General features: G+C 49.9%; 13 protein-coding genes across 13 annotated transcripts; 8 read left to right on the plus strand and 5 right to left on the minus strand.

The window, feature by feature from the left end:
* Positions 1–172: 172 nt before the first annotated feature.
* N7515_001138 (cation diffusion facilitator family transporter) lies at positions 173–1,591 on the minus strand (the record flags this gene model as incomplete). Its single annotated transcript, XM_056661882.1, has 3 exons — positions 173–573; positions 632–1,461; positions 1,497–1,591. 3 exons carry the CDS (start codon positions 1,589–1,591, stop codon positions 173–175), a joined length of 1,326 nt encoding a protein of 441 aa, XP_056527048.1.
* A 1,395-nt stretch (positions 1,592–2,986) lies between these two features.
* On the plus strand, positions 2,987–4,762 carry N7515_001139 (cytochrome P450; the record flags this gene model as incomplete). Its single annotated transcript, XM_056661883.1, has 4 exons — positions 2,987–3,262; positions 3,325–3,958; positions 4,013–4,335; positions 4,388–4,762. The coding sequence occupies 4 exons, from the start codon at positions 2,987–2,989 to the stop codon at positions 4,760–4,762; spliced, it is 1,608 nt and encodes a 535-aa protein (XP_056527049.1).
* Positions 4,763–5,481: 719 nt separating this feature from the next.
* On the plus strand, positions 5,482–7,761 carry N7515_001140 (putative C6 transcription factor; the record flags this gene model as incomplete). The annotated part of the gene is made up of 4 exons (XM_056661884.1): positions 5,482–5,594; positions 5,646–5,768; positions 5,818–6,529; positions 6,583–7,761. The coding sequence occupies 4 exons, from the start codon at positions 5,482–5,484 to the stop codon at positions 7,759–7,761; spliced, it is 2,127 nt and encodes a 708-aa protein (XP_056527050.1).
* A 96-nt stretch (positions 7,762–7,857) lies between these two features.
* On the minus strand, positions 7,858–9,482 carry N7515_001141 (uncharacterized protein; the record flags this gene model as incomplete). Its single annotated transcript, XM_056661885.1, has 4 exons — positions 7,858–8,289; positions 8,339–8,741; positions 8,796–9,219; positions 9,275–9,482. 4 exons carry the CDS (start codon positions 9,480–9,482, stop codon positions 7,858–7,860), a joined length of 1,467 nt encoding a protein of 488 aa, XP_056527051.1.
* Positions 9,483–10,011: 529 nt separating this feature from the next.
* N7515_001142 (DUF1445 domain protein) lies at positions 10,012–10,906 on the plus strand (the record flags this gene model as incomplete). Its single annotated transcript, XM_056661886.1, has 2 exons — positions 10,012–10,704; positions 10,763–10,906. The coding sequence occupies 2 exons, from the start codon at positions 10,012–10,014 to the stop codon at positions 10,904–10,906; spliced, it is 837 nt and encodes a 278-aa protein (XP_056527052.1).
* On the minus strand, positions 10,850–12,580 carry N7515_001143 (glycoside hydrolase family 43 protein; the record flags this gene model as incomplete). Its single annotated transcript, XM_056661887.1, has 3 exons — positions 10,850–10,876; positions 11,077–12,365; positions 12,421–12,580. The coding sequence occupies 3 exons, from the start codon at positions 12,578–12,580 to the stop codon at positions 10,850–10,852; spliced, it is 1,476 nt and encodes a 491-aa protein (XP_056527053.1).
* Positions 12,581–12,958: 378 nt separating this feature from the next.
* On the plus strand, positions 12,959–14,683 carry N7515_001144 (putative hexose transporter; the record flags this gene model as incomplete). The annotated part of the gene is made up of 4 exons (XM_056661888.1): positions 12,959–13,128; positions 13,175–13,580; positions 13,635–14,266; positions 14,326–14,683. The coding sequence occupies 4 exons, from the start codon at positions 12,959–12,961 to the stop codon at positions 14,681–14,683; spliced, it is 1,566 nt and encodes a 521-aa protein (XP_056527054.1).
* Positions 14,684–14,855: 172 nt separating this feature from the next.
* Positions 14,856–16,478, minus strand: N7515_001145 (amidohydrolase; the record flags this gene model as incomplete). The annotated part of the gene is made up of 1 exon (XM_056661889.1): positions 14,856–16,478. The coding sequence occupies one exon, from the start codon at positions 16,476–16,478 to the stop codon at positions 14,856–14,858; it is 1,623 nt and encodes a 540-aa protein (XP_056527055.1).
* Positions 16,479–17,937: 1,459 nt separating this feature from the next.
* Positions 17,938–19,266, plus strand: N7515_001146 (NADH:flavin oxidoreductase/NADH oxidase; the record flags this gene model as incomplete). The annotated part of the gene is made up of 1 exon (XM_056661890.1): positions 17,938–19,266. One exon carries the CDS (start codon positions 17,938–17,940, stop codon positions 19,264–19,266), a length of 1,329 nt encoding a protein of 442 aa, XP_056527056.1.
* An 800-nt stretch (positions 19,267–20,066) lies between these two features.
* Positions 20,067–21,191, plus strand: N7515_001147 (uncharacterized protein; the record flags this gene model as incomplete). The annotated part of the gene is made up of 3 exons (XM_056661891.1): positions 20,067–20,490; positions 20,604–20,703; positions 20,771–21,191. 3 exons carry the CDS (start codon positions 20,067–20,069, stop codon positions 21,189–21,191), a joined length of 945 nt encoding a protein of 314 aa, XP_056527057.1.
* Positions 21,192–21,771: 580 nt separating this feature from the next.
* Positions 21,772–22,323, plus strand: N7515_001148 (uncharacterized protein; the record flags this gene model as incomplete). The annotated part of the gene is made up of 1 exon (XM_056661892.1): positions 21,772–22,323. One exon carries the CDS (start codon positions 21,772–21,774, stop codon positions 22,321–22,323), a length of 552 nt encoding a protein of 183 aa, XP_056527058.1.
* A 54-nt stretch (positions 22,324–22,377) lies between these two features.
* On the plus strand, positions 22,378–23,605 carry N7515_001149 (uncharacterized protein; the record flags this gene model as incomplete). Its single annotated transcript, XM_056661893.1, has 3 exons — positions 22,378–22,451; positions 22,556–23,067; positions 23,121–23,605. The coding sequence occupies 3 exons, from the start codon at positions 22,378–22,380 to the stop codon at positions 23,603–23,605; spliced, it is 1,071 nt and encodes a 356-aa protein (XP_056527059.1).
* Positions 23,606–24,138: 533 nt separating this feature from the next.
* N7515_001150 (uncharacterized protein) lies at positions 24,139–24,405 on the minus strand (the record flags this gene model as incomplete). Its single annotated transcript, XM_056661894.1, has 1 exon — positions 24,139–24,405. One exon carries the CDS (start codon positions 24,403–24,405, stop codon positions 24,139–24,141), a length of 267 nt encoding a protein of 88 aa, XP_056527060.1.
* Between the last annotated feature and the right edge of the window lie 741 nt (positions 24,406–25,146).

Here is a 25,146-nt window from a genome sequence, read left to right on the forward strand (position 1 = left end):
GCGTCCTGGCATCTACGCCAGCGAGGAGTCTCCATTTGGTCATGGTTCATATGTATTACTAGATGAATGATTTTATGTGACACAGCTTCATGTACTAGGTTGGAGTATCATGGTATCTACACTGTGAACTGAACTGGCTTTGCCACCTTGTATGAAACATATGAAACATGTCTTACCGATCCATCTGATTCATGTGGCTGGGTAGGTTCCACTCATCATAGTCCAGATGGACAAAGGCACGGTCGACAGTAGGCACACTTTCAAGGATATACTGTAGACTCTCACCAACATCATGGCTATCCCGCAAACTGGTCCCTTCATCCAAGACGAGGTCAACCTCAACATTCAGCTTGTCACTCGCGTAGTACGCTTTCAAGTTTTGGATCTTGTGGATCACTCTGGAGAACCGCATGGTCATATACAGCAAAATGCTGTGATCATCGGCAGAGGCAGCGGCGCCTGTCAACCGGCGGATGTATTCCGCGGCCGTTTGACCCCAGTTCCACATGATGTAGCAAGAGAGGATTAGACCACCCAAGGGATCCAAGTACCAAAGGTTTGCGAAAGTTCCAACTGCGATTGTCCATGTTTTAGAATTAGAGCCCTGGTCGCAAACAAGACGGAGACTTACTCAAGGGAAAGATGATGCTGAACGTGTTGAAGACAACGTCAGTCATGGCGTCCTGGGCCAACACTTGGACACTTGGGCTGGGAATCAATCGGCACCATAGCCAGCAGAGCAGCTTGACCAATACGGTGCCACCCATCAACGCGATAGATGGAGCGGAAAGCTCCACGACTCTGTGATCGTCTGCAATCAACTGTTTCATCGATGACAACGCCACTTGGAAAAAGGAAGTGACCATGATGACGGAGAAGATCAGCACACTGATGGGTTCTAATCGTCGACGGCTGATGGGGTATCGATTACGATCTTCTCGGCGGATCATAATTGTCGTTACCCAGATAATAACCGTACTGAGAAAGTCCAAGACTCCATCAACCAAACCGGCCAGCATGGACATCGAGCTAGTCATGGCCATGATGGCGATCTTCGATGCAAGAAGAGTAACGTTGGCGATGAAATTGATGCGAATGGCCAGGTTGATAACGCGGTCTTCGTCACCTGGCGGCATCGCTCCAGGTGATTCTAGGTCGGGTATACGCCCTGACGGGCCGTCGACTCCCTCGGAGGAGTGGAACAAGGGAGTTGTCTCATCGGGAATGCGATAAAGATTATGCGCAGTGCGTTTGATCCTTCCGCCTCTAGGGTTGGCTTCTAGCGGTTCGGCCTCATCCATTGCCACAGAGGATGGCTGATGGGTTCCATCTGGCGTAAGTTTGGGGGTTCTGAATTCATTGTATTCCTCAATCAGATTGTGGGGTAGGGAGGAGTCCAGCAGTCGATCAATGTAGAGATATTGGGAGATCAGTCCATTATTTCGTTCATGATATTTCCGGCTATATCATCGTTTAGCTTTCTGCTGATCAATGACAGAGAGGGGGGACGAGCATTGGCTTGGAAAGGTTCTTCAATGAATCGGGTGATCTGTAGTAATGTTGCCTGCGACGGGATTAGTTTCGATACCATTGCATCATACCGTCAATCGGATCTAGTGGTACCATTCATAACGAGGGTTACTTTCTCCAATCAATAAAGAGCCACGGCGAAGAAAGAGACGTCGGTCAGAGGTATTGTCGTCAACCTCGTTCAAAGCAAGGCTAGGGGTACGAGAGGGCAAAAAGTTCAACAAGCGTTGGCCTCTAGTGGATAGGATTTCCCGTTCTGGATCCAGGCTTGGGCGCCGGGGACGTAGTACAGGCGAATGCAATTCAGGAGATGAAGAAAGCGGAAGAAACGATTGGGAGGACATCACGCATACATGTATGTATGTCGTTTATGTATCAACTATCACGAATGGCTCATCGAGTGACATCGACACACACGAACACCTCGATCCACAAGGCTAAAACATCCGCGACTTTTGTCGAAGATCGACGCGCCAAGTCACCTGATTTGTTGTGTGATTCATGCCTGATTAGCCAGGTGTCAATCCAAGGCAAAGGTTAACTCTAAGAAAATGACAAAAAATTCTTTTTATTCCAGTCACTACGGAGTACGTGGCCCTGCCCTGATCAACCATAAGATCGGTCGTGATCAACTCTACGTTATTGGTCCTCTTTCAGGCGGGGTAGATGCAGATGCACTCGGATATCTGCTGGCATACCGGCATACCCTGTCCACACTGGCCGAGTTAAGAGGTTACGAGTCGCCGCGTCGGAGGGTCAAATGAGCCGTAATCGAGATGCCGCCTTAAAAAGTGCCAGCACGTATGATACCCTTCGAGTGTGCACAAAGGGAGAGACCAAAGTCTTCTATGGTCGTACGTGGCGCGATGGACATACGACAAACACAGAGCGCGACTGGAAGCGGGGTATAACAGAGGACGAAGTGGTCGGAGCGGAGACAATCAATCGCTCAATGGGGCAAATTCTGGAATCCATTTCCTGCAGACTGCAAGCACCGGGGTCCATAAGTACGAGTGGGCAGACTTGAGAAGGGAGAAACAGAGTCCGCCATGAATAGTTAAGTAATGGTTGACTAGTTACTTGCGCAGTAGTTAGTTACTCCGTACGGAGTACATGTCTCTGGCTCGAGATGTTGGGACGGCGGAATAAACGGAATTACCTTCCGCTCAAACCGTTGGTCGTGTTGGTCATGTGGGGTGTCGCGGAACGGAGGTTCTAGAGGTTCCGCCTTTCCCGCATTATCGGCGAATGGCCAAAATTCCCCCGCGGACTGAGGGGTGGCCACTGCAGGTCTAATGACAATCGATGATTCTACGATCGATGACTGGCCAATCTGTTGATCCCCATATCCTTCTCCGACGGTAGTCTCGCTGTCAGTCTACAAAGTCGGAACTATGCCGTGCTGCACCCGCTTAGCCGAAGCCAAATGGGCCAGGATCGCCAACAGCTATAAGAGTTGCATTCTTCCCACCTGGTCAAAGAGTACTGTAATTATTTGGATAACACTCTCACCATGACCGTCCAAACACTTGCAATCGCCATCATCGTGGTGGTCTATCTTGCGATTCGGTATTTCAACCGTACCGATATCCCCAAGATCAAAGGTCTTCCTGAGATTCCCGGTGTACCTATCTTTGGCAACTTGTTGCAGTTGGGAGACCAGCATGCCACGGTCGCTGCGAAATGGGCGAAGAAATTTGGCCCCGTTTTCCAAGTCCGCATGGGAAATAAGGTGGGTGCTTGCGCCAGCGCTCAGACAGGATCGGCGGAGAAGCTAATCTGATGCTCCACTAGCGTATTGTGTTTGCCAACAGCTTCGAGTCTGTTCGTCAACTGTGGATCAAGGATTCATCAGCTTTGATTTCCCGCCCAACATTCCATACCTTCCACAGCGTCGTTTCGAGCTCACAGGGCTTCACGATTGGCACTTCCCCATGGGACGAGTCCTGCAAGAAGCGCCGCAAGGCGGCAGCCACGGCCCTGAACCGACCAGCGGTGCAATCGTACATGCCGATCATTGACCTTGAGTCCAATTCCAGCATCAAAGAGCTATACCGCGACAGCCAGAACGGCAAATTGGACGTCAACCCTACTGCCTACTTTCAACGATACGCGCTCAACACTAGTTTGACTCTCAACTATGGGTTCCGTATTGCGGGCAACGTGGATGATACCCTGCTGCACGAGATTGTTGATGTGGAGCGTGGAGTGTCCAACTTCCGCAGTACTTCCAACAACTGGCAGGATTACATCCCACTGTTGCGCATCTTCCCCAAGATGAACAACGAGGCCCAAGACTTCCGCGGTCGCCGTGATAAATACCTGACTTACCTGCTCGACGTGCTTAAGGATCAAATTGCCAAGGGCACCGATAAGCCTTGCATTACTGGTAACATTCTGAAAGACCCTGAGGCCAAGTTGAATGATGGTGAGTTCCCCATTGTCTACGGAAAATTGGGCATAATACTAATTCATTGATCAGCCGAGGTGAAATCAATCTGTTTGACTATGGTCTCAGCTGGTCTTGATACCGTTCCGGGGAACTTGATTATGGGAATTGCCTATCTGGCGTCTGAGGATGGCCAAAGGATCCAAGAGAAGGCCTACAATGCGATCATGGAGGTTTATCCGGACGGCGATGCTTGGGAGAAGTGCTTGGTGGAGGAGAAGGTCCCCTACGTCACTGCCCTGGTCAAGGAAATCCTGCGATTCTGGACTGTCATTCCTATCTGTCTGCCACGCGAGAGTACGAAGGACATTGAATGGAATGGAGCGACGATTCCTGCTGGTACCACTTTCTTCATGGTATGTAGTTTCTCTTCTTCTGTCGCATTTGGGTCATGCTAATCGTCATCAGAATGCCTGGGCTGCCGATTATGATGAGGAGCACTTCAAGGATGCCGACAAATTCATCCCAGAGCGTTATCTGGGGCTCAATGAGGGCTCTGGCACTCCTCATTACGGATACGGGGCGGGATCCCGTATGTGTGCTGGCTCACATCTCGCAAATCGTGAGCTGTTCACAGCTTTCATCCGTCTCATCACTGCCTTCCACATGCACACGGCCAAAGAGGCGGCTGATCGACCAATTCTCAATGCAATTGAATGCAATTCCATTCCTACTGCATTGACTACCGAGCCAAAGCCCTTCAAGGTCGGGTTCAGCGCACGCAACCCTCAGAAGCTGGAACAATGGATTGCCGAGAGCGACGAACGCACCAAGGATCTATAAGAGACGTCACCTCTGAGTGTCTTGTTCCGAACTGATGTTACTTACGATGTGTTCTGAGTCCCTTGCCTTTCTTCAGCGGAGGGTCTCTCTTGTATATACCGATTTTTTTTCCATGGGATGACGATAATAAAAATGTGCAATCAAGGCTAGATGTGATGGTCAGCTATTTATTTTTAGATCCTTTGCAAGAACCCTCTAATTGCCATTGTCTGTATACCTAAGCTTCTCTGGCCGAACCCACAGGCGACAGGCGCAGCCGCGCAGGTAGGTAGAAGTTAGAACCTTCTTATCAGCCCGTTTTAGCAAGCGATCTGTAGGTCGAGCGTTCGTCTCGTTCTTCCACTGTTTCCTCCAGCGGTCCTGTAACCGTCCCCGGAGCACCCTTAAACCACGGAAAACTCTTCGGCCCGACCCCTATCTCACGTGGATTCTTTTGGCTTCCCCTGAGCCCTCCACAGAATGAGAGGATAATGACACCAGACACCACGAGAAGGTAGAGATCCATCGTCCTAACTTCTTGACGAAAGAAGTTACCTGACGTGCTCGCCGGGGGGCCCCTCTCAATCTATGGAGACTCATTTTCCAGCTTATCTCCTTTTCTCGAGTCTCCCGAGGAACGGAATCCCCCGCATCTCGCCTCCACACTTTTTCTTCTTCTTCACATCTCTGTTCTTTTGCACCATAGCTGAAATGAAATTTGATTTAAATCGTCATTGTCGATGAATACCGTCCAGAACTTTCCGACTTCCGAGGACTGGGAAAAGCCACCTTCGGTGGATGACAACGATGATCGTCCGCGGAAAAAGCGCCGCAAATACATCGCCAAAGCCTGGTCAGTTTCGAGATTATCTTTGTCACTATGGTTATTAACGGAATTTTCCAGCAATGAATGTAAACGTCGGAAGATCAAATGTAATGGCCAGACGCCCTGTCAGCGCTGTGGACGTCAGCGCATTGAATGCATTTACGTCGAGAACTCACATCGAGACAGCCCCAGTGAACAAGAGTATGTCCACTCGTGCTCGGTGAGATTGCCTACTGATATTCATGTTTAGAAATTTCGAGCGGTTGTTTGAGCAGATGAGAGCTATGCAGGACCAGATTACCCTATTGTCTGCCAGTGTACGATCAATAGCAAGCAACGAACACTCTCCCGCTGGGGTTTCTGCTACGGGTACATATGGACTAAAACCTGCGCAACGTGCGTTGAGGCGCGTCTCAAGCTCAAGAGAGACATCATTTCAAGGTCCAACAACGTCGGCTTTTAGTTTTGACCTTGCGAAGTCCAGCTTGCAACAACGTGGGATCGTCGAACATACGGAGGCTGGAGACGAGGGCGATATGGCCCAGGAACACTCACCGTTGGCATCGCCATCCGCACATAACAGGGAATTGGAGCCACGCCAGGCTGTCGACCCACTTTGGACTCTCCCCAAGAAAGAAGCCCTCCGCCTATGCCGAGTTTATGAAGAAGAAATGGGCATCATGTATCCAGTTGTAGAGCTTTCAGACCTTTTGGATCATGTGGATCTTCTCTACGGCCCAATGGATCGCGTCCTTGGACCGGCCTTTCAGCCCGTTGTACAAAGTGGACTGGCCCGGGAAGATATCCACATTCTGCGTATCGTGTTTGCGTGTGCTTTGACCGCAGAGGCCAGCGGTCGAAGCGAACAGGCTATTGCCCTTTTTGACAGCGTCCGCGAGGTCCAGGACAACTGTGTTTGGGGTCCGCCCGACATCAAGAGCATTGTATTTCTAACGCTCGTGGTTCGTTATGACCCAGCCACCCATGATTACGAGATGTGCTAATTGCATTCTAGTCCGTTTTCTACTTCCAAATGGACGAAGAGACTTTGGCATGGCGTACCGTGGGTATCGTGGAGCGCATGTGCCTTGAAAAAGGTCTTCACCGACGAGAAACATTGAATCAGCCGGCGATTATCGCCGCGGGCAAGGATCGCGTGCTGCGACTGTTTTGGTCTGTTTATATTTTGGATATTCGTTGGAGTTTTGGAACTGGCATGCCATTCGCTTTGGAAGATACTGACATCGATCCTTGGCTGCCCGAACCTGCCGAGAACACGCCCTATCTGCGCGTGATGATCCAATACAGCCGGATTGCAGCGAAGGTATGGAAGTTCATATCGGCATTCAACAATACCAACGAGATAAAAAAAGAGGAAATGAATTATCTGGATTGGCAGGTGCTGCGCTGGGTGCACGACATTCCAGAGCCGTTGCGGCTCGATCCAAGCCCCGTGGGAGGTGAGACGGCGGAGGGCTCACGGAGCTTGCGCAGATTGCGTGCGCTACTTTATCTTCGTGGCAATCAGCTACGGATGCTCATTCATCGTCCCGTCCTTCATACCTCGACACACATCATGCGTTACCCAGGCGAGTCCGAGACCGTCGTTGAGATCGCCAAGGATACTATTCGCTTCATCACCCGCTTAAATGATACTTCGGATATTTACCAATTACAGCAAGTGGCATTCAATTGGTTCCTTGCCTCGGCTCTTGCTGCTTTGTTCCTTGCAGTGGCCCAAGCTCCCACGCAAGTCAGCGCCTCGTGCAAAGAAGAATTTTACATGGCTTTGGAACTTGTCAAAGGATTTTCAGCCCAGTCCTATATATCACGCCGGTTGTGGAAATCAATTCGAAGCCTTCGCAAGCTTGGTCCTCAACTGGGTCTGGGCATTCAGAAGAAGCGACTTGATGGTCAAGCTGCCGCGGAAGATGACCCAGACCGACATCATGTTCCGGACTCTCTTCCCATAGCCCAGGCACCAAGCAGTCAAAGCCAGACACCACAAGATGGTGAACAGATAACACAGGAGCTGATGGAGTGGTTTGAATCAGTGGGAAATCTGGAGGATCAGATCATGGGAATGGGAACCGGCCCTGTGCCAAATGGAACCCCATACCAGCAGGTGCCCAATGGGGGCTTTGTGTACGATTACGGCGAGGAACTGTCCACTGTGATGAAGGATTTCTTCTAGTATGTACAATAGGTATATAGCGATGTGGTGTTGATACAAGCCCGGGAGAACAAAGGTTGCACAGCTGGAAGCGTCTCAATAACCGAACATGACTCTTTAGTAAATGTATTTGAAATCCAGTGCTCCATCTCCTGTCTGGACTCTTCGAGTCTCTTCCTTTTCACCACTGAGAATTTCCTCCTTCGTCTTGTTCTCCTGCCGCAGGTAATAAGCATACCCAGTCACTACCAATTGGGCCACGATCATGGAACCCAAAGAGAAGGCATTGCCCAACACGTAAGGCTTTGTGCGATATACCTGACCTGCAACAATGCCGGCACAGTTGCCAATTGTCTGTTGGAGGCCGATCTCGAGCGCGCGGCGATATTGCGGGGCGATATTGATGTTCAACCACGCGACGTTGAGACTCACCGATGTGTAGGTGGTGACACCAATGAGGAAAGTGGCAAAGTACTCGACAGCGGTATTCTTGACCGTAAGAAGGAGAATGTAGCCGACGATACCGAAGATGTTCGCGGAGAAGATGTACTGTGAACAGTTAGTAAGGACATTGGGGATTGCAGGGATCCATACGTACGGAGGCAAATCTCGACTTCCGGTCCGACCAGAAGGCAACTGCGATGGCGACCGCCGCCGCCCATACGTAGACCGGGACAGTGAGGACGTTACTCATTAGCGAGTCATAGCCCATGCCTCCTAGAATGGTGGGCAGGAAAGTGCTAAACCCATACAGGAGGATATCCTGACAGAACTGGATAATGCCGCTGAAGAAAAGCTTTGGATCTCTCAGTGCAATCCACATCTCCTCCCAGCTGAACTTTTCACTGCCCATGTATTTACGGCGTTGCTCGTTGCGCACGCGCATCATCCACTTCTCTTCCTCGTTGAGGAAGTAAGACTCGGCCGGGTTGTTTGGTAAACCGAACCAGATGAGAATAGCACACATGGCACTGAACAGGCCCTCAATAATATAAACCCATCTAGAAGGTCATGAGCAAGAGTGTGTTGTTTCTGGGAAGACACAAGATACATACCTCCATCCTGCTTTACCTCCGATGCCATCCATATGCAAGAGACCGTAGGCCAACAGACCACCCACAGCGCCGGAAATGGCAGCACAACTCATCAAATAGGATACACGTTTTGCCTGCTCTTCACGGCGATAGACCATGGTAAGATAGAGATTGAGGCAAGGGAAGAGTCCAGCTTCACAAGCACCCAAGATCAGACGGGTGGCATAGAGAGAGCCGACCGACTGAATGAACCCGGTGAAAATAGTTGTCAGAGACCAGACGATACAGAGCGCCGTCAGGATGTTGCGAGGGGTCAACTTCTTCATTGAAACTGCCCAGGGTGCTTCGAAGATAACATATGTCACATAGAAAATGGACACTGCGGTTGAAAACTGGCTTTCGGAAGCCCCAATGTCCTCCGGCATATGAGCCACCTTGACATTACCTAGGGACGGTTATTTTATTGGTCAGATGGTCTCGACATTCAGCAAACGACCTACCGATATTTGATCTGTCCAAGAAACATGATAAGTAGGTGACCATGATGATCGGAACAAAGGCCAAATCCAACTTGGCGAGTAGTTTCGTCTCTTTCTTTGGATCGAGTATCACATCCAAATTCTCGATGAGATCGTTGGCACCTTCGGCATCTTCTTTGTGTAAGGAGTCTTTCAACTCCAAGGGTTCATGGATGTTGTCGTTCGACATGGTGTTATGGTGATGGTTGTCTAGGGACAGGTTGACAGGAAGAAAAGCCAGTCCGTATTTGACTCGATAGACTTACAAGTTGTCCCTTCAGTCCGTCAGTCCATCAGTCCGTTCAACCGTCCCATCTCTTATCTTCATGAGTGGGTTGTGTGGGGGCATCGGGCCGATGAAGTCCTGATAAGACGAGAAGCATTGGGGTTGAAAGCCTAGAAGGGAAGTTGATCGACCGATCGACATGTGGGGGTGTACGGGGGGGTCTTTATTTGCCCACTGGTCTTCAGGTCTGTTGTGACTTGTGAGAGGCCAAGAGATGCAGCAGATCTTTACTGCAAACAGGCAGGTCAAAAACAGGACAGTCTGACTGGACGGATTGGAGTTGGCGGGGGGAAACTCTTGGAGATCTCCAACCTGCTTCCCCAGGATTCAGGGATGTCGGCAAGTGGATCCCGATGCGCTGGAGGGCTGTTGGTGATGTTCATGATGGTACGCAGTAGTTCGCTCTTCCTTTCCCACACTTGTGTTCAACAATATGGGGAGTATTGTAACTACCGCTCAAGAGGCACGACTGCTCTGTCGGCACAACCAACTCACCAACACCGCAGGGAGGGCTCCTGGATACTTACAAGCCAACCTCCTAGTGCTTCCTGCACGATATGCCTCCGATTTCCATAACCTATGTCTTCGCAATCCAGTGCCATGTCCGCTGCTAGGAATGACCGCAGTCCCAGGCAACCCAAGTGCGATTCGACCTGCGAAGTGTATTCGGTCAAAGGACTTTGATATTCGAACGGATTTCCCCAAATATCGAGTATACTCGGAGGGAAAATATGTCGAGAGTCGTCGAGACTTGTTGGACGTGTGGACAAATGATCATGTTGGCTTTTTGATCGGATGTTCGTTCTCGTTCGAGGATGCCCTAATAGCAGCGGGTTTGCCACCGCGTCACCAGAAGACGCACACGATAGTTGCCATGTATCGATCTACCATTCCCTTGCTCCCCGCGGGCATATTCACGGGAGGATGTTGTATTGTATCAATGCGACCGTATCGCCCAGAGCAGATCGAGAGAGTGAGACAAATCACACGCGCGTATATTTCGACACACGGAGAACCTGTCGCCTGGGGATGGGAGGGTGCAAAGCAACTGGGAATCGACGATGTGGAAAAGCCGGACTTTGGAGAGCCACAGCAGTTTGAGGAAGGCGAAGTCCCTGTTTTCTGGGTGAGTTCTACACAGTACACCCCCTGTGTGGCATATTGATCTGACCTTTGCCCTCAAGGCCTGTGGAGTAACACCACAGTTAGCCGTGGAAGCTGCAGGTAAAAAGATCGACGGGCTGGTCTTCTCTCATGAGCCAGGGCATATGCTAGTCACCGACTGGACAGCAGAAGATCTACAGAAGCTTCAGCCTGAAAGTGTTTAGGCAATAGATCAACGAGCAATTCCACTTTGATTCCAGACACATGGAGTGTATCTACTGGACAATATGATCAAAATCTGGCATGGCGGCTACTCGCTTCCGTGCACAGCATCTACTTCAAATTCACCAAAATCCACCGCAACATGCTCTCCAACAGCAAAAACTCCAATCACCGGACCAGTGAAGTCATAGTCCGTCAGAACTGCAGCGTCAATTGTTGACAACTCACGCCAATGCTCTCCCTGTATCCGAAACAGGAACTGTAAACACGCCTCGGTATAGGCAAGTTTGAAAGAGACAGAATGTTGGACCTCGACGCGTTCGGTCTTAGTGTGCGAAAACCTTTTCGCCTGATTCAACCCCTTGAAAACCACTTGCTGCTGGTGGAAGTCGTAGCCGATCGTGAAGTGTCGGTGCTCGTCTTTGTAGAGAGATAAGCCTGCGTGGACCGGGGTGGAGTGTTGTGGTTTATACAAAGTCACTGTAGCAGTGCCTTCAAGTCTTCGTTGACGCTGGCCAACAAACGCAGGGGACTCATCTGGGCTGGCGAGTTCCACCAGATCTGCTCGCAGGGTGATGTGGGTGTCCCGAATGTGATACCGATCCAGTTTAGCGTCTCTCAGATAGACCCAGGCAACAGCAGCAAGTGAATCATCAAGCCGATGGTTGGGAGCTACCCCTGAGTCTTTCCTGCAGGTAACAGGCTCAATAATCGGCCACCCGTCGCAAGGCCAATCCACCGGCGTCAAGAATGTCTCCCTTCCCATGATGCTTCGTCCTTCCTTGCTGCGAATGCCCAACATCACTACCCACCATTTCCCATTTCGGTCTTGGAACAGATCACCGTGGCCAGTGTTTTGAACATACTGCGTGGTTCCGCTGGCGGTGTACAGTGGGTTCATCTCAAACGCTTCGTAAGGTCCCCAGATGGACTTCGATCGCGCCATGCTCAGCATGTGGTATCGGAATGTGCCCCCTTCGGCACATAACAGATAGTACCAGCCATCCTTCTTGTATATATGTGGACCCTCTGTATATCCTTTCTTCCATCCCGTCCAGATGAGTGCCGGCTCCGCGACCATTCTTCCAGCCAGAAGATCAATTTCCAGGTTGTAAATCTGAAATTCGGGCCCTGTCTTGCATAATTGCACGTACACTCGGCCATCATCGAACAGCAGAGACGGGTCAATCCCAGGGAAGTCAAAGACTATTGGATCTGACCACTTCCCTGAGCGAATGTCGGTTGTGTGGATAATAAATTGTTCGGTTCGCTCATCTCCCGGTTCGTTGGAGGGGCCATGAATGACATTGGTGCAGATGATGTAGGTAATTCCATTGTGATGACGGATTGTGGGCGCGTACAGTCCTCCTGTGCCCACCATAATCGTTCCATCATCCCAGGGTGCGAGATAGGTGGTCGCTCGGGCTAGGGACAGTTGACCTGGTCTATTGATGGCATTACCTTGAGAAGCTGTAAGTATTTCAACACTTGGGATGGAAGATGGAAATCCCAATACCGATATGTTTCCATTCAATCAGGTTATCCGACATATAAATGGGCAACCCGGGGTAAATATGGAAGCTCGAGTTCACCAAGAAGAAAGTGCCATCGATCAAGCAGATGGAAGGGTCTGGAGCAAATCCTGGAATGATCGGGTTCTGGTATGTAGCAGCCATGTTCGGTTCTTTCGTGCTTGTCGGAGTAATTTCAGGAATCTTCAAAGGCTCAAGATATCTGAGGGTGGGAGCTCATGTTTAGTTAAGCCAGTTAACCAGTTGGGACACGGGGTGGCATCCGACAGAATCACATAGCCAAATCTCCCCGCAATTAATCGAATTAGCCTAAAGGAACAAACAACAGACAAAGAACCTAACAGCCTCAGGAAGAATGGTGCCTCTATTTACGGAGTATAATGGGAGTTCCCATTGGATCGGGTATATGAAGTTCGCGTTGGCGATATACTTTGGTTAAGCTTTGGCTATATTTATAGTCCGGGATTCCCCCGCAACCTAATACCCCAGATCTGGCTTCTTAGGTAGGTACAACAGATCAAGATGAGTGAAGCAATCGAGACAGTCAAGCCTCCTAAGGGTCATTTCTACTTGGCAGGGCGACTTTTTCCACGCGTGAAGTGGTGGAAACGCCGCAACATGCGAGTCCTGTACTTTTATGTCTTGATTCTGATTCTGACAAACACAGCGAATGGATTCGACAATTCCATGATGTGAGTCTGTTCAAGGTCTAATACTTCACATTCTGACCATCGCTAGGAATGGCCTCCAGTCCCTGTCCTATTGGCAGGATTATTTCCATCACCCCAAGGGGCCAACACTGGGCTTATTCAACTGTGTGATGAGTGTCGGTGCCATTGCCGGGCTATTGATAATGCCTTACATGCTTGATAACTTTGGTCGTCGACCGTGCTTAGTCTTTGGCTGCTTCTTTATGTTACTGGGCGTTGCATTGCAATCGGGCTCCATCAACTTCTCTATGTTCGTGGGCGCTCGATTTCTCCTCGGATTTGGTGATATTATTGTCATTTGCACCGCCCCACTACTTATTACAGAGCTAGCACCAGCACAAGACAGGGCAATTCTGGTCACCCTCTCTGGTGCCACTTATCATTCGGGGGCTTTCATCGCAGCGTGGACGACATACGGGACACTGAAGATCAAGGTAAATTGCTATTACCCCAAGCTTGTGGATCGAGATTGACAAATTCTCCAACAGAGCGAATGGTCATGGAGAGCCCCGAGCTTGATCCAAGCGTTATTCACTTTGGTTATGCTGGCTGTTGTATGGTGGATACCGGAGAGTCCACGCTACTATGTCTCCAAGGACCAACCCGAGAAAGCGCTACAGGTCCTCGCATACTACCATGCTGAAGGGAATGAGAGTGATGAACTTGTTCAGTTGGAGTTCACCGAGATTACCACTGCGATTGCGATGGAGAAAAACGCAGAACACTCCGGGTCCTACCTAGACTTTTTGCGGACTCCCGGTAATCGCAAGCGACTCTTCATCATCATCACTATGGGACTCTTTGCTCAATGGTCCGGCAATGGCTTGGTCTCATACTATTTGAATCTCATCATGAACAGCATCGGAATCACAGACCCCAACCGCCAATTATTGATCAATGGGGCTTTGACTTCGTTCAATCTCGCCACCAATCTTTTCTTCAGCTTTTTCGTTGACAAATGGGGTCGTCGCCCAATTATGCTCATCAGCTCGGCTGGTATGCTGGTTGGCTTCGTGGTTTGGACAATCCTATCGGCGAAATATGACCAACGGGAAAGCTCAGCTCTTGGACAAGGAGTGCTGGCGATGATATTCATCTACTACCTATTCTATAACTTGAAGTGAGTACGAACACTGACTTGGAAACGATCTATACACAGTATCGGCTGACGTTTTCTAGATCGGGGTTGATCAGCAGTTATACTACAGAAATCCTCCCATATTCAATGCGCGCCAAGGGGTATACAATCATGGAATATGCCATGTATATTCCGTTGTTCTTCAATCAGTATGTCAACCCAATTGCGCTGGAGAATATCCATTGGCGCTACTACATCTTCTACTGCTGCTTCCTGGCGGTAGAGGTGGTGGTCATCTGGTTCCTCTACGTCGAGACACGGTATATGCCACTTGAAGAGATTACCAAGATTTTCGATGGAGATGACATTGCTACCGCGACAAATTTGAAAATGGAGAAGATAGCAGAGACCGGGAAAGGAGTGAGCACGGCGATCCACATCGAGGAGACAAGTGTCTGAAGAGAGCGAATCTTACCAAATGGAGTGATGGGATGGGGGCTTGTAAGCCTTGAACATACACGGAAGACCATACGAGCTGCAAATATGAAATATTTGGATCGTACAATACCATAATTATCCCATTGATTCACCGATACTCAAAATGAGCTATGTAGCGTGTAGTAGTTGTGTGTCATTGGCCATCCTCCTCTTCATCGAATACCTTTTCCCCCTTGTACCAGGTTTGGCATACCCGAGCTTCTAACAGCTTTTCCGGAACCCATTCCATATCCAAGACGACGAAATCGGCGTGCAGTTCCGGGCGTAGACTTCCCGTCCACGAGTCGGCAAAGGATGCGTATGCAGCACCCGCAGTTGCTGCCGAAATGGCCGTCGCGAGAGGAATAGCGAATTCGGGGTTGATGGTTGTTTCCAAGGCAGGTTCCAGGGCTGATCGCCGAGTAGTAGCAATATAAATATTTGGCAGTGCGAAATGCTTAGCGGTGGGAGCATCAGTCCCCAATGCCAGACGGGCACCACCGTTGACGAACTCTTGGTAAGCAAAGGCCCGTTTGCAACGCTGTGCTCCCAGCAGTCCTGGCCATGCACTAAAAGTTGCCGGGTCTAGGTGGACAGGTTGGACTGAAGCCACAATGCCCAGTTGTCCTAGCCTCTGTGCATCCTCAGGCGCTGTAACCTCCAGATGCTCAATGCGATGGCGACAGGACGGCAGATTCGGAACTTGGGATAAACAATCAATGGCACGTTGCACTGTGCGGTCTCCAATGGCGTGGATGGCACATTGTAGGCCGGCGTTGGTAGCGCGACGTATCGCCGAGGCAAGGGCATCAGCAGGCCAGATGGGTTCGACGATGTTAGCAACACCGCCATACGGTTGGTGTAGCCCTGCAGTGCAACCATCCACCGTTCCGTCACATATCAATTTGATCCCGTTGATACAAAGCTCCGGGGAGGTTGTGCGGTTGAACCTTTTGTGAAGCGCAACAGCGCGGTCGATGTGGCTGCAGATATCGGCATTGGACTCTGAGTAGGGAACCAGCCAGTGTGCTGCCACATGCATCGGAAGGTCACCACGTCGATCTCGATAGATATTCAATACTGACCATCCGCTCTCATCCATGGCCATATCCACAAGTCCGGTATATCCGGCCCGTCGATGTGCATTAATTGCAGCGTCAATGGCGAAGAGCTTCTTCTCCAGGGATGTGACACGATCCAAGAACGGCCAGATGATATTGAACTGCGCCGCTTCCTCAAGCAAACCAGACGGGGTGCCATCTGGATAACGATGAATCTTACCCCCGGGCGGGTCGGGTTGGGAACGAACATCTAGCTCTGCAAGAGCTGCATTGTTGCACCAAGTTGAATGGAGGTCCAAAGCCTCGACGTAGATTGGCCGAGGGTCTAGATCGTCTAGGACTGTTGCAAAAGCCTCACCATTCGTGACTGATTGCTCCCATCCACGACACAATATCCGTGGTTCAGATGTGTGGGTTGCTGCGTAGGAGATGATAGCTGTTCGGATGTCCGCGAGGGACTTGCAAGACAGAAGATCAAGTTTCTGTAGCGACAAGCCGAAACCGAGGATATGCACATGGCCATCAATAAATCCTGGAAGTACGAGTCGATTGTTCAGATTCACCGTTGACTTTGGTTCTTTAATCCCAATAACAGCTTCATCATGTTCCGAGCCAAGGTGAGTGACACGGTCTCCCTCCACCACCATAGTAGAGACAAACCCGGCCTTGGAGTCAGAACTGAGGATGCGGCCATTGATAAAGACGGTGGTAGCCATTCAGGTCGTGGGAGATATCTACATTCGAGGTGAGGTCGAGTGGAGAAGTTGAAATGACATTGAGACGCAGAGAGGAGAAGACCGCGTGGACGCTATTGGTTGGTTTGTTGAGCCCCTGTTATCTCATTCTCGGTGTCACTCAGTGTCACCCCAAAAAGACTGCGAGTTGAAACTGAAAGAACAGAAGGAAGGGAAGGAAAAGAAAGAAGATCGGTTTTGACTGGCTATATCTCTTGTTTTAATCCTGCTTTTTGTATATCATAACGCCGACGGTCTCGGATGTCAATGTACATCACCCTTTGCCATATGTCTACACAGCACTGGAGACAACCTATTAACTAGTCAGGTTTGAAAAGGTCCTGGAATTGCTCTTGACTTGAGGGATGGATGTCTTGAATTAAAATTACTTTCACACCTCTGGAGCTACTCGCCTTGTTCTGGTGGAGAGCGTGGACACCTATATTATGCCCGGAAGCCAAGCTCATAGGACGACTTGAGACTCTGGTGACACCCTCGTGTAAGATATCCGTAGAGTAGAGAAGATAGGTAAATGAAAGCTGAGTGTACATAAAGAATATGGAACATAACACGGGCTGGCGATCTAACCAGTGTTATCCCTTGCTACAGCATTCCTAAGAGTTAAGACCAGGATTTCCCGGCCGTATGACTCAAGTCTTCTCATACAATTCCCTTCAGCTCAGTCAAAATCATCAAGTTAGGTACCGAGACAAAAATCTTGAAGGTCAGTACTACAAGTGGGGGAAATATTCCGATCTTTCTGTAACGACATACAGATGTGCCTGCTCGAAGTCGTGGATCAAACTGGCCCTCACGGTTGTGGGCATTTTTGGATTGTCAAGATGGACAAATGTCTGGCGGCTCAGTGTCTGGGGGAATTCTTTGCTTGTATTCACCCACTGAAGAGAAGCATTGCACCTCATTCCAAAGAGTGGCAAAGATATATCAACTACTTTCGACCCGGGTATGCCAGGATTCCGAGTCCATGCAAAGGATGTCAAGATGGAAATGATGGTTGGGAAGATCCTTATTGAATTGCCCATATCTGCGCAGCTCATAATTCATGAATGTCATTATGGCCGTCTCCGTTCTGATAGAAAAGCAAGGGTCCAGGCTGGAAGTGATCATCCGACGTTTGTTGCTCTCTAGATGCTCTCTAGATGCTCTCTAGATGCTGACTATTGTGACGAATATAGATGTGAAGAAACTTGCTTCATTTTCGCTCGACTCTTCCCCATATTGACTCCATAATTAAGGGGAAGATGAGAATGGGATAAAGGGGGAAGAAGGTGGAGAAGAAGAACATCCCGAGGTCGGAGATGTTTGCGACGGGAGCGGGGGCCAATTTGTCAGCCGATCAGGGCAGGTCGTGTATAAAAAGAAAAAAGAAGTTCTCAAGACATGACATCGTTGAAAACAATTTGATAGATTTATAGACAAGATGGGCTCTACTTCATTTCGTTCTCCGTCAATTCAACAAGCTCAAGGTGTTCCTTATTTCACCCCGGCCAACAATGCGGGAGCCGCTGTGAACCCAGAGGATCCCAACATACCGACCTTGTTTCGTCCGTTACAAATTCGAGGTGTGACTCTCAAAAATCGAGTTATAGTGGCACCTATGTGCACATACTCTGCCGAGTCAGATCCTGAGTCGCCCGCGGTAGGTGCGCTCACGGACTTTCACATTGCACACCTTGGACATCTGGCCACAAAGGGCGCTGGTCTGATCTTCATCGAAGCTACAGCAGTTCAGCCCAATGGACGGATTTCGCCCAATGATTCCGGTCTTTGGCAGGATGGCACAGACTCTGAACAGTTCAAAGGGCTGCGCCGCGTGGTGGATTTCGCCCATAGTCAAGGCGCCAAAGTCGGCATTCAACTGGCCCACGCAGGCCGCAAGGCTAGCACGGTGTCACCCTGGCTCGCATCCCAGGCAAAGCAACGTGGCATCAAAGCCGATGAGAGTGTTGGTGGATGGCCATCAAATGTGGTAGGGCCCTCTGGGGGCGAGGAGCAGATCTGGACGCCTGGTGACCAATTCTGGGCTCCTCGTGAGCTTAAAACTGCCGAGGTCGAAGAGCTGGTTCGGGATTTTGCACGAAGTGCAGAGCTAGCAGCAAAGGCTGGAGTGGATTTGATTGAGATTCACGGCGCTCATGGATACCTTATCCATCAGTTCTTGAGCCCGGTCACCAATCGACGAACCGACAGATATGGTGGCAGTTTTGAGAACCGAACGCGGCTCGTATACGAAGTTGTTAAGGCAATTCGCGCTGTGATTCCAAAGGCAATGCCATTGTTCCTGCGCATCAGTGCTACGGATTGGCTCGAGAATCAGACGGCCGCAGAACAGACTGGAAGCTGGGATGTGCCATCTTCGATCCAGCTGGCCAAAATGCTGCCTGATCTAGAGGTGGACTTCCTGGATGTCAGCTCGGGTGGAAATCACCGAAGTCAACGGATCGAACCTCATACCAACTATCAAATCGACCTCGCTGGCGAAATTCGCGGAGAAATCCACGCCGCGAACCAGGATACTCTAGTTGGAGCCGTTGGCTTTATTACCGAGGCTGAGTCTGCTCGCGATATCGTTCAAGGAGCAGGAGAGGCCCAGGCCGTGGAAGCGATGCTGGCTGGGCAAGAGCCTAAGGCTGATGCGGTGTTGATGGCCCGTCAGTTCCTACGTGAGCCCGAATGGGTGCTCACCGCGGCAAAAAAACTTCGTGTGAAGATTTCCGTCCCATGGCAATTTGCTCGAGGGTTGCTGTAAAGTGCGCATACTAGTTTACCATAGAACGACCTTCGTTTGTTGCAACCTTTCAGTTCCCATGCCGTGGCTTAGCAGTACAACGTAGCCATCATCTCCGCCCGCAGGCCCGGGGGTACCCGGGAAAGGGGTTATCTCGCGACGATCATTTCCTTATCACCCGCCCAGCGTTCCCTGCTGAAGCACATTCCCGTTTCAACACTCCGACTTGAGGAACTCTGCTGCGGCTACGGACGCTGGTAGCCGCCATGCTTGATTTTGGTCCTATTGGCTTTTATTGCCAGGCAGAAAATCAGTAATATGCAATATCGCCTACAGTGATATTCTCATTTTGTTACTTTGTACTGTGTGTACCCTATCGATTTGCACATTCTATTGCTCAAGTAAATTATAACTAACTATGGCCCAAGGTAGGTTCAGCTGAGATGTTTGGTCTGAGGGATACGTACTCCGTACTCTTAATATATTCTCAATGTGTTGCCAATGCGTTGTTAATATATTCCAGGACCCTACTCTTAGTATAGTTAACTAGCTGAGCGAGCACTGAATACTACTACTACCACCTTACCGGAGATTTGGTGTTTTTCTTACCCGTAGGTAATTTATTGTTAAGAGGTCGTTGGTAATAAAAAATCGTTAAAGTAAAAGGTCGCTGGAGTCGGTAGTCACGTTTACCTAACGGTTATATAGAAGGTATAAGCATAACAAGCGGCCCAGCTTCCAGCATCCACATTCTTCCATCTACCATCTGCCATTTCACGCCGCCAAATACAAGACTCACTCTATATTCCTGCGGCTCCAATATGACAGACGGCCTTGATGTGCTCTCTGAAGCTAGCCGCCTTCGCCTAGGTATCCCATGCTCGCTTGCCGGCGGAAGTCCTTGCCTTGGTGGCTCACACCGCGTCTTCAAAGTTGTCTTTGAAGACTCCGTACAATGGGCTGCCCGAGTCAGCAACGATCCCAATAATTGGAAAAACGAACTTCGAGCCTTTGGGCAATTCCAACACATCAAAAAGCATCGTCCAGAGATCAAAGCACCAGAACTTTTCGTTGAAGCAGAGCATCCTGTGCTATATTCGGAATGGGTCAGCGGCAAGCCGCTAGAAATTTGGAATTCTCAAATTCCTTTAGACGTCAAAGACTTTTGGATGATCTTGCGGAATTCCTGTTGCAACTATGGACTACTCCTGTTCCTTCCGCCCTTGCTCAAGAGAAAAGCTGTCTGTACTCTCTCTGGCTCACTGAAAGCCTGGATCGAGGACTTCGGCAAACTCTCAGAGGTACTGCTAGATGGGGCAATGCTATTGACTATCTGATAATGCGGTCCATGATCCCAGATTATGCGGCCGAGTTTGATAAATACACTGGCATCGGCTTTACCCATGGGGATCTAAACGCTCATAACATCATGAAAAGTGATGAATTCCACCTGACAGGGTAAGCACAGTGCACCGTTTTCTTATACTCTGTATAGTGCCTCTTTAACAGATGGACTCGATTATAGGGTCATTGACTGGGATTGGATGTCCGTGGCACCGCTGCCAGCGATTATACATCACCCTTGGTTCATAGCCGATATTCCTGGATGGAATAACGATGGTGTAGCAGAGGGCGAAAGCTTCGCTATGGATCGCCTTTACCTCGAGAAGTCAATCAGGAAGAAAGAGATTTCGCAGCATCTGCCTCTTACTCTTTCGACGTTGCTCAGTGACTCTGGGAAGAGACTATTTTTCCAATCAGCCTTTCATTTCAAAGATATTCATGCGGAGTTCGTCAGAATGCACTGTCCATGGACAGAAAAGAACATCAGGGCTGCAATGTCACAGTTAGATACTGTGCTTCGTTTGTATCCTGAGTTGGGAGGTGAAGAAGGAGTGCAGGAAGTCAAAGACCTGCTGCGGAGGAACTGCGAAGAAAAGCGTTGACGAGACAGAAGGGGAGGGAGCGAGCAGTGCAAAGTCAGAAGCGGGCTCGAACTGTTTGCAGTGGATTTGCAATCTTTTGCGTCTGGGGGTCATACTTTGCACCCACTGTAGGTCTCCTGGCCAGTTTTGCGAGGAAGGATATCCTCGAGTAACGAAAAGTGGTAGGACGAGCGATTAAGAACAGCTCCCGGACCTTTCAGGTGCCCTTCCTTTTTTGGATGGCCAGTTATATACTGGTTGTAATGGCTTCTTTTCTTCCCTATGTGTAGACCTATTTCGGGTCTCAACTGACAAAAATATGGCTGCTTGAATAGCAGCCATATAGTTTTTCTCTTCGTTACATAGCTCAACCTAGACATGACCAGCTCCAATTATGCTAAACCAAGTTACCTAAAAAGTTGATGCCTTAATCAGTTGGCACCAACTCGGAATGGTGGGGAGGTTTCATTTGGTGCAACGCCCGACCTCGCAGTACTTACGAAAGAAATGCGCTTACTATATTAAGACTAGCGGGGGTGTCAGCCGTCATTCCCCAGTAACAAACCATTATACTAACTGATTAAATCTCTATTGCATCGTTATGGAGCAACCATCTGATCGTCCTAAACCGAAAAGACGTCGACCTCCAAAATACACCACTGTTGAAGAAAGAAAAGCGGCGCAGAGTGCCCGAGAGCGGGAGAAGCGCCAGGCTGCACGCGCTGCACAACCCCTGAAATTTGTTCACTATCATTCCCCGTCGGTGCCTCGGTCCACTGGCATTAACGAATCTCCACTAAGCTACTTTCCTCCAGGAGAACTCTCTATCACCACCGAGGTTGAGCGACAAGCCCCATCTCTCAGCCCTGGCCTTGCGTCATGGGAACCGTCTACTCTGGAATTCCTGCCCGTGGATGATGAGCTATCGCTAAAATCCATGCCTGATGTGAGCAATGAGCCTGCTACACACACCACGCCCGAAACTGCACCAAGTGAGATCAACCCAGCCGGCCCCATACCAGAGACGGCTGAAAGCCTCATCCAAGAGCCTGCTACACACACCCCGCCCGAAACCACACCAAGTGAGATCAGCCCAGCCGGCCCTATACCGGAGACAGCCGAAAGCCCCTTCAAGCGACCGAAACAGGCGTGAAGTCAGTACCCGATCGATCAGAGCTTCTTGCGGCCAAGTCTGCCGATCTTATCCATGACCTCGCCCGGCTTCTCACTGATCAGCTCCAGCTACACCATGACTGCTGTCCTACAAGCGAAGAAGACGAGGTAATTGCCAAGGCCGCTTATCCTATCCCACGGGATCCCATCGATCGTCATTCAGTCCCGTCGTTCAGTCCACCTTTAGGTCATCATCTCACACCTAATGTAAGGGGTCTCCTCACACAGCTGGAACGTACTATAAATGCGACGCTGAAAAGGGACCATCTAACAACGCTCAACCACACCTTGAATGAGAAACTAGGGCGTATCGCCGGCCCTGCAGTCACGGCGAACATCGACTGCCCAAAGCTTCTTGCCAGGCTAGCTGACAACTTTGAGTTCGTCAACAGTTACGAGTATCGTGCGGGAGTTGAGCGGATCCCCGATGACTCCGAGTTCAACATCGGCTGCCCATGCAGTGGCAATGAGAATGAGTGCGATCCTTCTATATGTGACTGTCTCAACATGGAAGAGGATTCAGATGATAGGATTGTGCCATATCAAACCAGCGAAAGCAATGCTAACCTGATTGTTGCGACCGAGGACTTCCTCAGACGCAAAGCCATCATCTACGAGTGCAACTCACGTTGCGGCTGCAGTGGTGATCGATGCTGGAATCACGTCGTTCAACAGGGAAGGTCTATCAGGTTGGAGATATTCAACACTGGCCCTAGGGGGTTGGGTATGTTCAAATTCACCTCGGCCCCTCGCTCTACTAATTAGGATTGTTATCAGGTCTCCGATCTCCCGACTTCTTTCACCGAGGACAATACATTGACCTTTATCTCGGCGAAGTGATCACTAAAGCTGAAGCTGATGAACGCGAGAACCTCGCCGAAGGCTCACATACGCAATCCTATCTTTTCTCTCTGGACCGGAACGTAAAGGACGACGAGGACGAAGACCGAAACATGAAAGTCGTCGACGCCCGCGAGTTCGGCTCCGCAACCCGTTTCATCAATCACTCTTGCAACCCTAATTGCAAGATCGTGCCTGTGTCCACCACCAATCACGCCGATGAATACCTGTACAATCTTGCATTTTTCGCAAACCGGGATATCGCACCCGGCACTGAGTTGACCTTCGACTACACCCAAGGAGAGGAACACACAACTCCCGCAGAAGTTGACCCTGACGCGGTGCCTTGCCTATGTGGTGAAGCCAACTGCCGCGGACAGTTGTGGCCGAACAAGCGCAAAGGCCAGGGATCCAAACCGTAGAGCATGCCTTTGCCGCTTTGTTCGCCGAGCTACCCCCGGCAACTGTTGATTGTCTTCTCCCCTGCATTCAAGGGCTCCTTGACAACCGGCTAACTAATATGCTAACATCTTTGTCTACCATTTTCCCCCACCTTAGCATTTGCAAATAGCCTATTTTTTTTCTTGTTTTGCAACGATCACGACCATCACGAAAGTGTATGCAGTCATCTGACCATGCTGTTTCTGGGTGTTTCCAGTCGACTTGGCATCTTGGTTCTTCCGTCCAGACGCCAGCGCTAGAATCACATGAGCAACAGGAGAAACAGAGGCTGATTTGAAAAGAGTAGGTACGAAATCAGCCATTCCAAGTATCAGCCCGTAAACCCATACTGAACTCAGGACATATGAATAAAATGATCGCTATGGAGTGCACCCTCCGTTTCTCTCTCTCTCTCTCTCTCCCTCTCACTCTCCCGTCCTCATTTCTGCATCCTCCCTCACCTATGTTTCAATTGATAATGCTGTTCTTGCCGGCCACTTGGTAGGCATGCTTGTCAACCTTTGCTGAATTCCTCTTTCCCCGCCTTATTTTCGTCATTGGCTAATACCCATCGACCTCGATTCATGGCCACTATGCCTTGCAGTTCGTCATCTTTCTCGAGTTCAACACATCTGAATTGGCGGAGAAGACCTGTTTGTCGCATTATTTGGTCACGTAGCAGGTGGCCTGCGCTTGTAGACATGATCGTGCCATAGCCGGTCTCCACCTCAACCTCGTCCTTGTCCGATCTTGCCGCCGAATATCTCTGTACAGTGGACATTGTAGTAAAATGTGCTTCGGCGTTTGGCTCTCCCCGCACCTGCATCTGCCCGAATCGGCAGCTTCAATCTTGAACAATAAGTGTCGAATACCGGTCCTCATAGTGCGCATCTGAATTAGGATTTCGCACTGCGGTTTCGACTCACCAACACCCCTGCCACCTCCAAAACTACATCCACATTGATCTTTCGGGAAACCTCGCCGTGTTCTGTGTAACATAGGTATCTGGACGACATCTTCGTCTTCTCCAAAGCCGCGACTCGCATACGAAGCACATCCCTCTCGTCCTCGATCACATGCGCCAATACGAAGTCTACGCCAAAACGTCAAAGTGCACGTTCCACTACCAAAAAAGCGTCGAATCTCCCGCTTGAATATATCGTCAGCGGCTCTGGCGTGACGATGGATTCCGAACCTATGGTTCCTTGGATTTGGCAACTTCACGCCGTTATATCTACAACCTAACTTCTCAACATCGTTGGCCCCCTCACCGATCTCACAAATGGAGCAATAATTGCAAGGAATCAGTGAGAGACAGTCTCCTTTGAGCATTAATTAAGTATATATTTGTCAAACTCCCCGCGCCCCGAGCGACATTGGCATGTCACTGTTCACGCAGATCGTTTGTAAAGGTGAGTTTGAGTCTATAACAACACCACCCAGAGCCCATCATCTGTTTTCTCTCGGCAGCAGAACATGCGTGATCGCATAAACTCGGGTACTACTGCCTCGCTGGGCTGAT

The sequence above is a fragment of the Penicillium bovifimosum genome, assembly GCF_028826915.1.
Source record: "Penicillium bovifimosum strain IBT 22155 chromosome Unknown utg000001l_segment0_segment0, whole genome shotgun sequence".
Classification (NCBI taxonomy): domain Eukaryota; kingdom Fungi; phylum Ascomycota; class Eurotiomycetes; order Eurotiales; family Aspergillaceae; genus Penicillium; species Penicillium bovifimosum.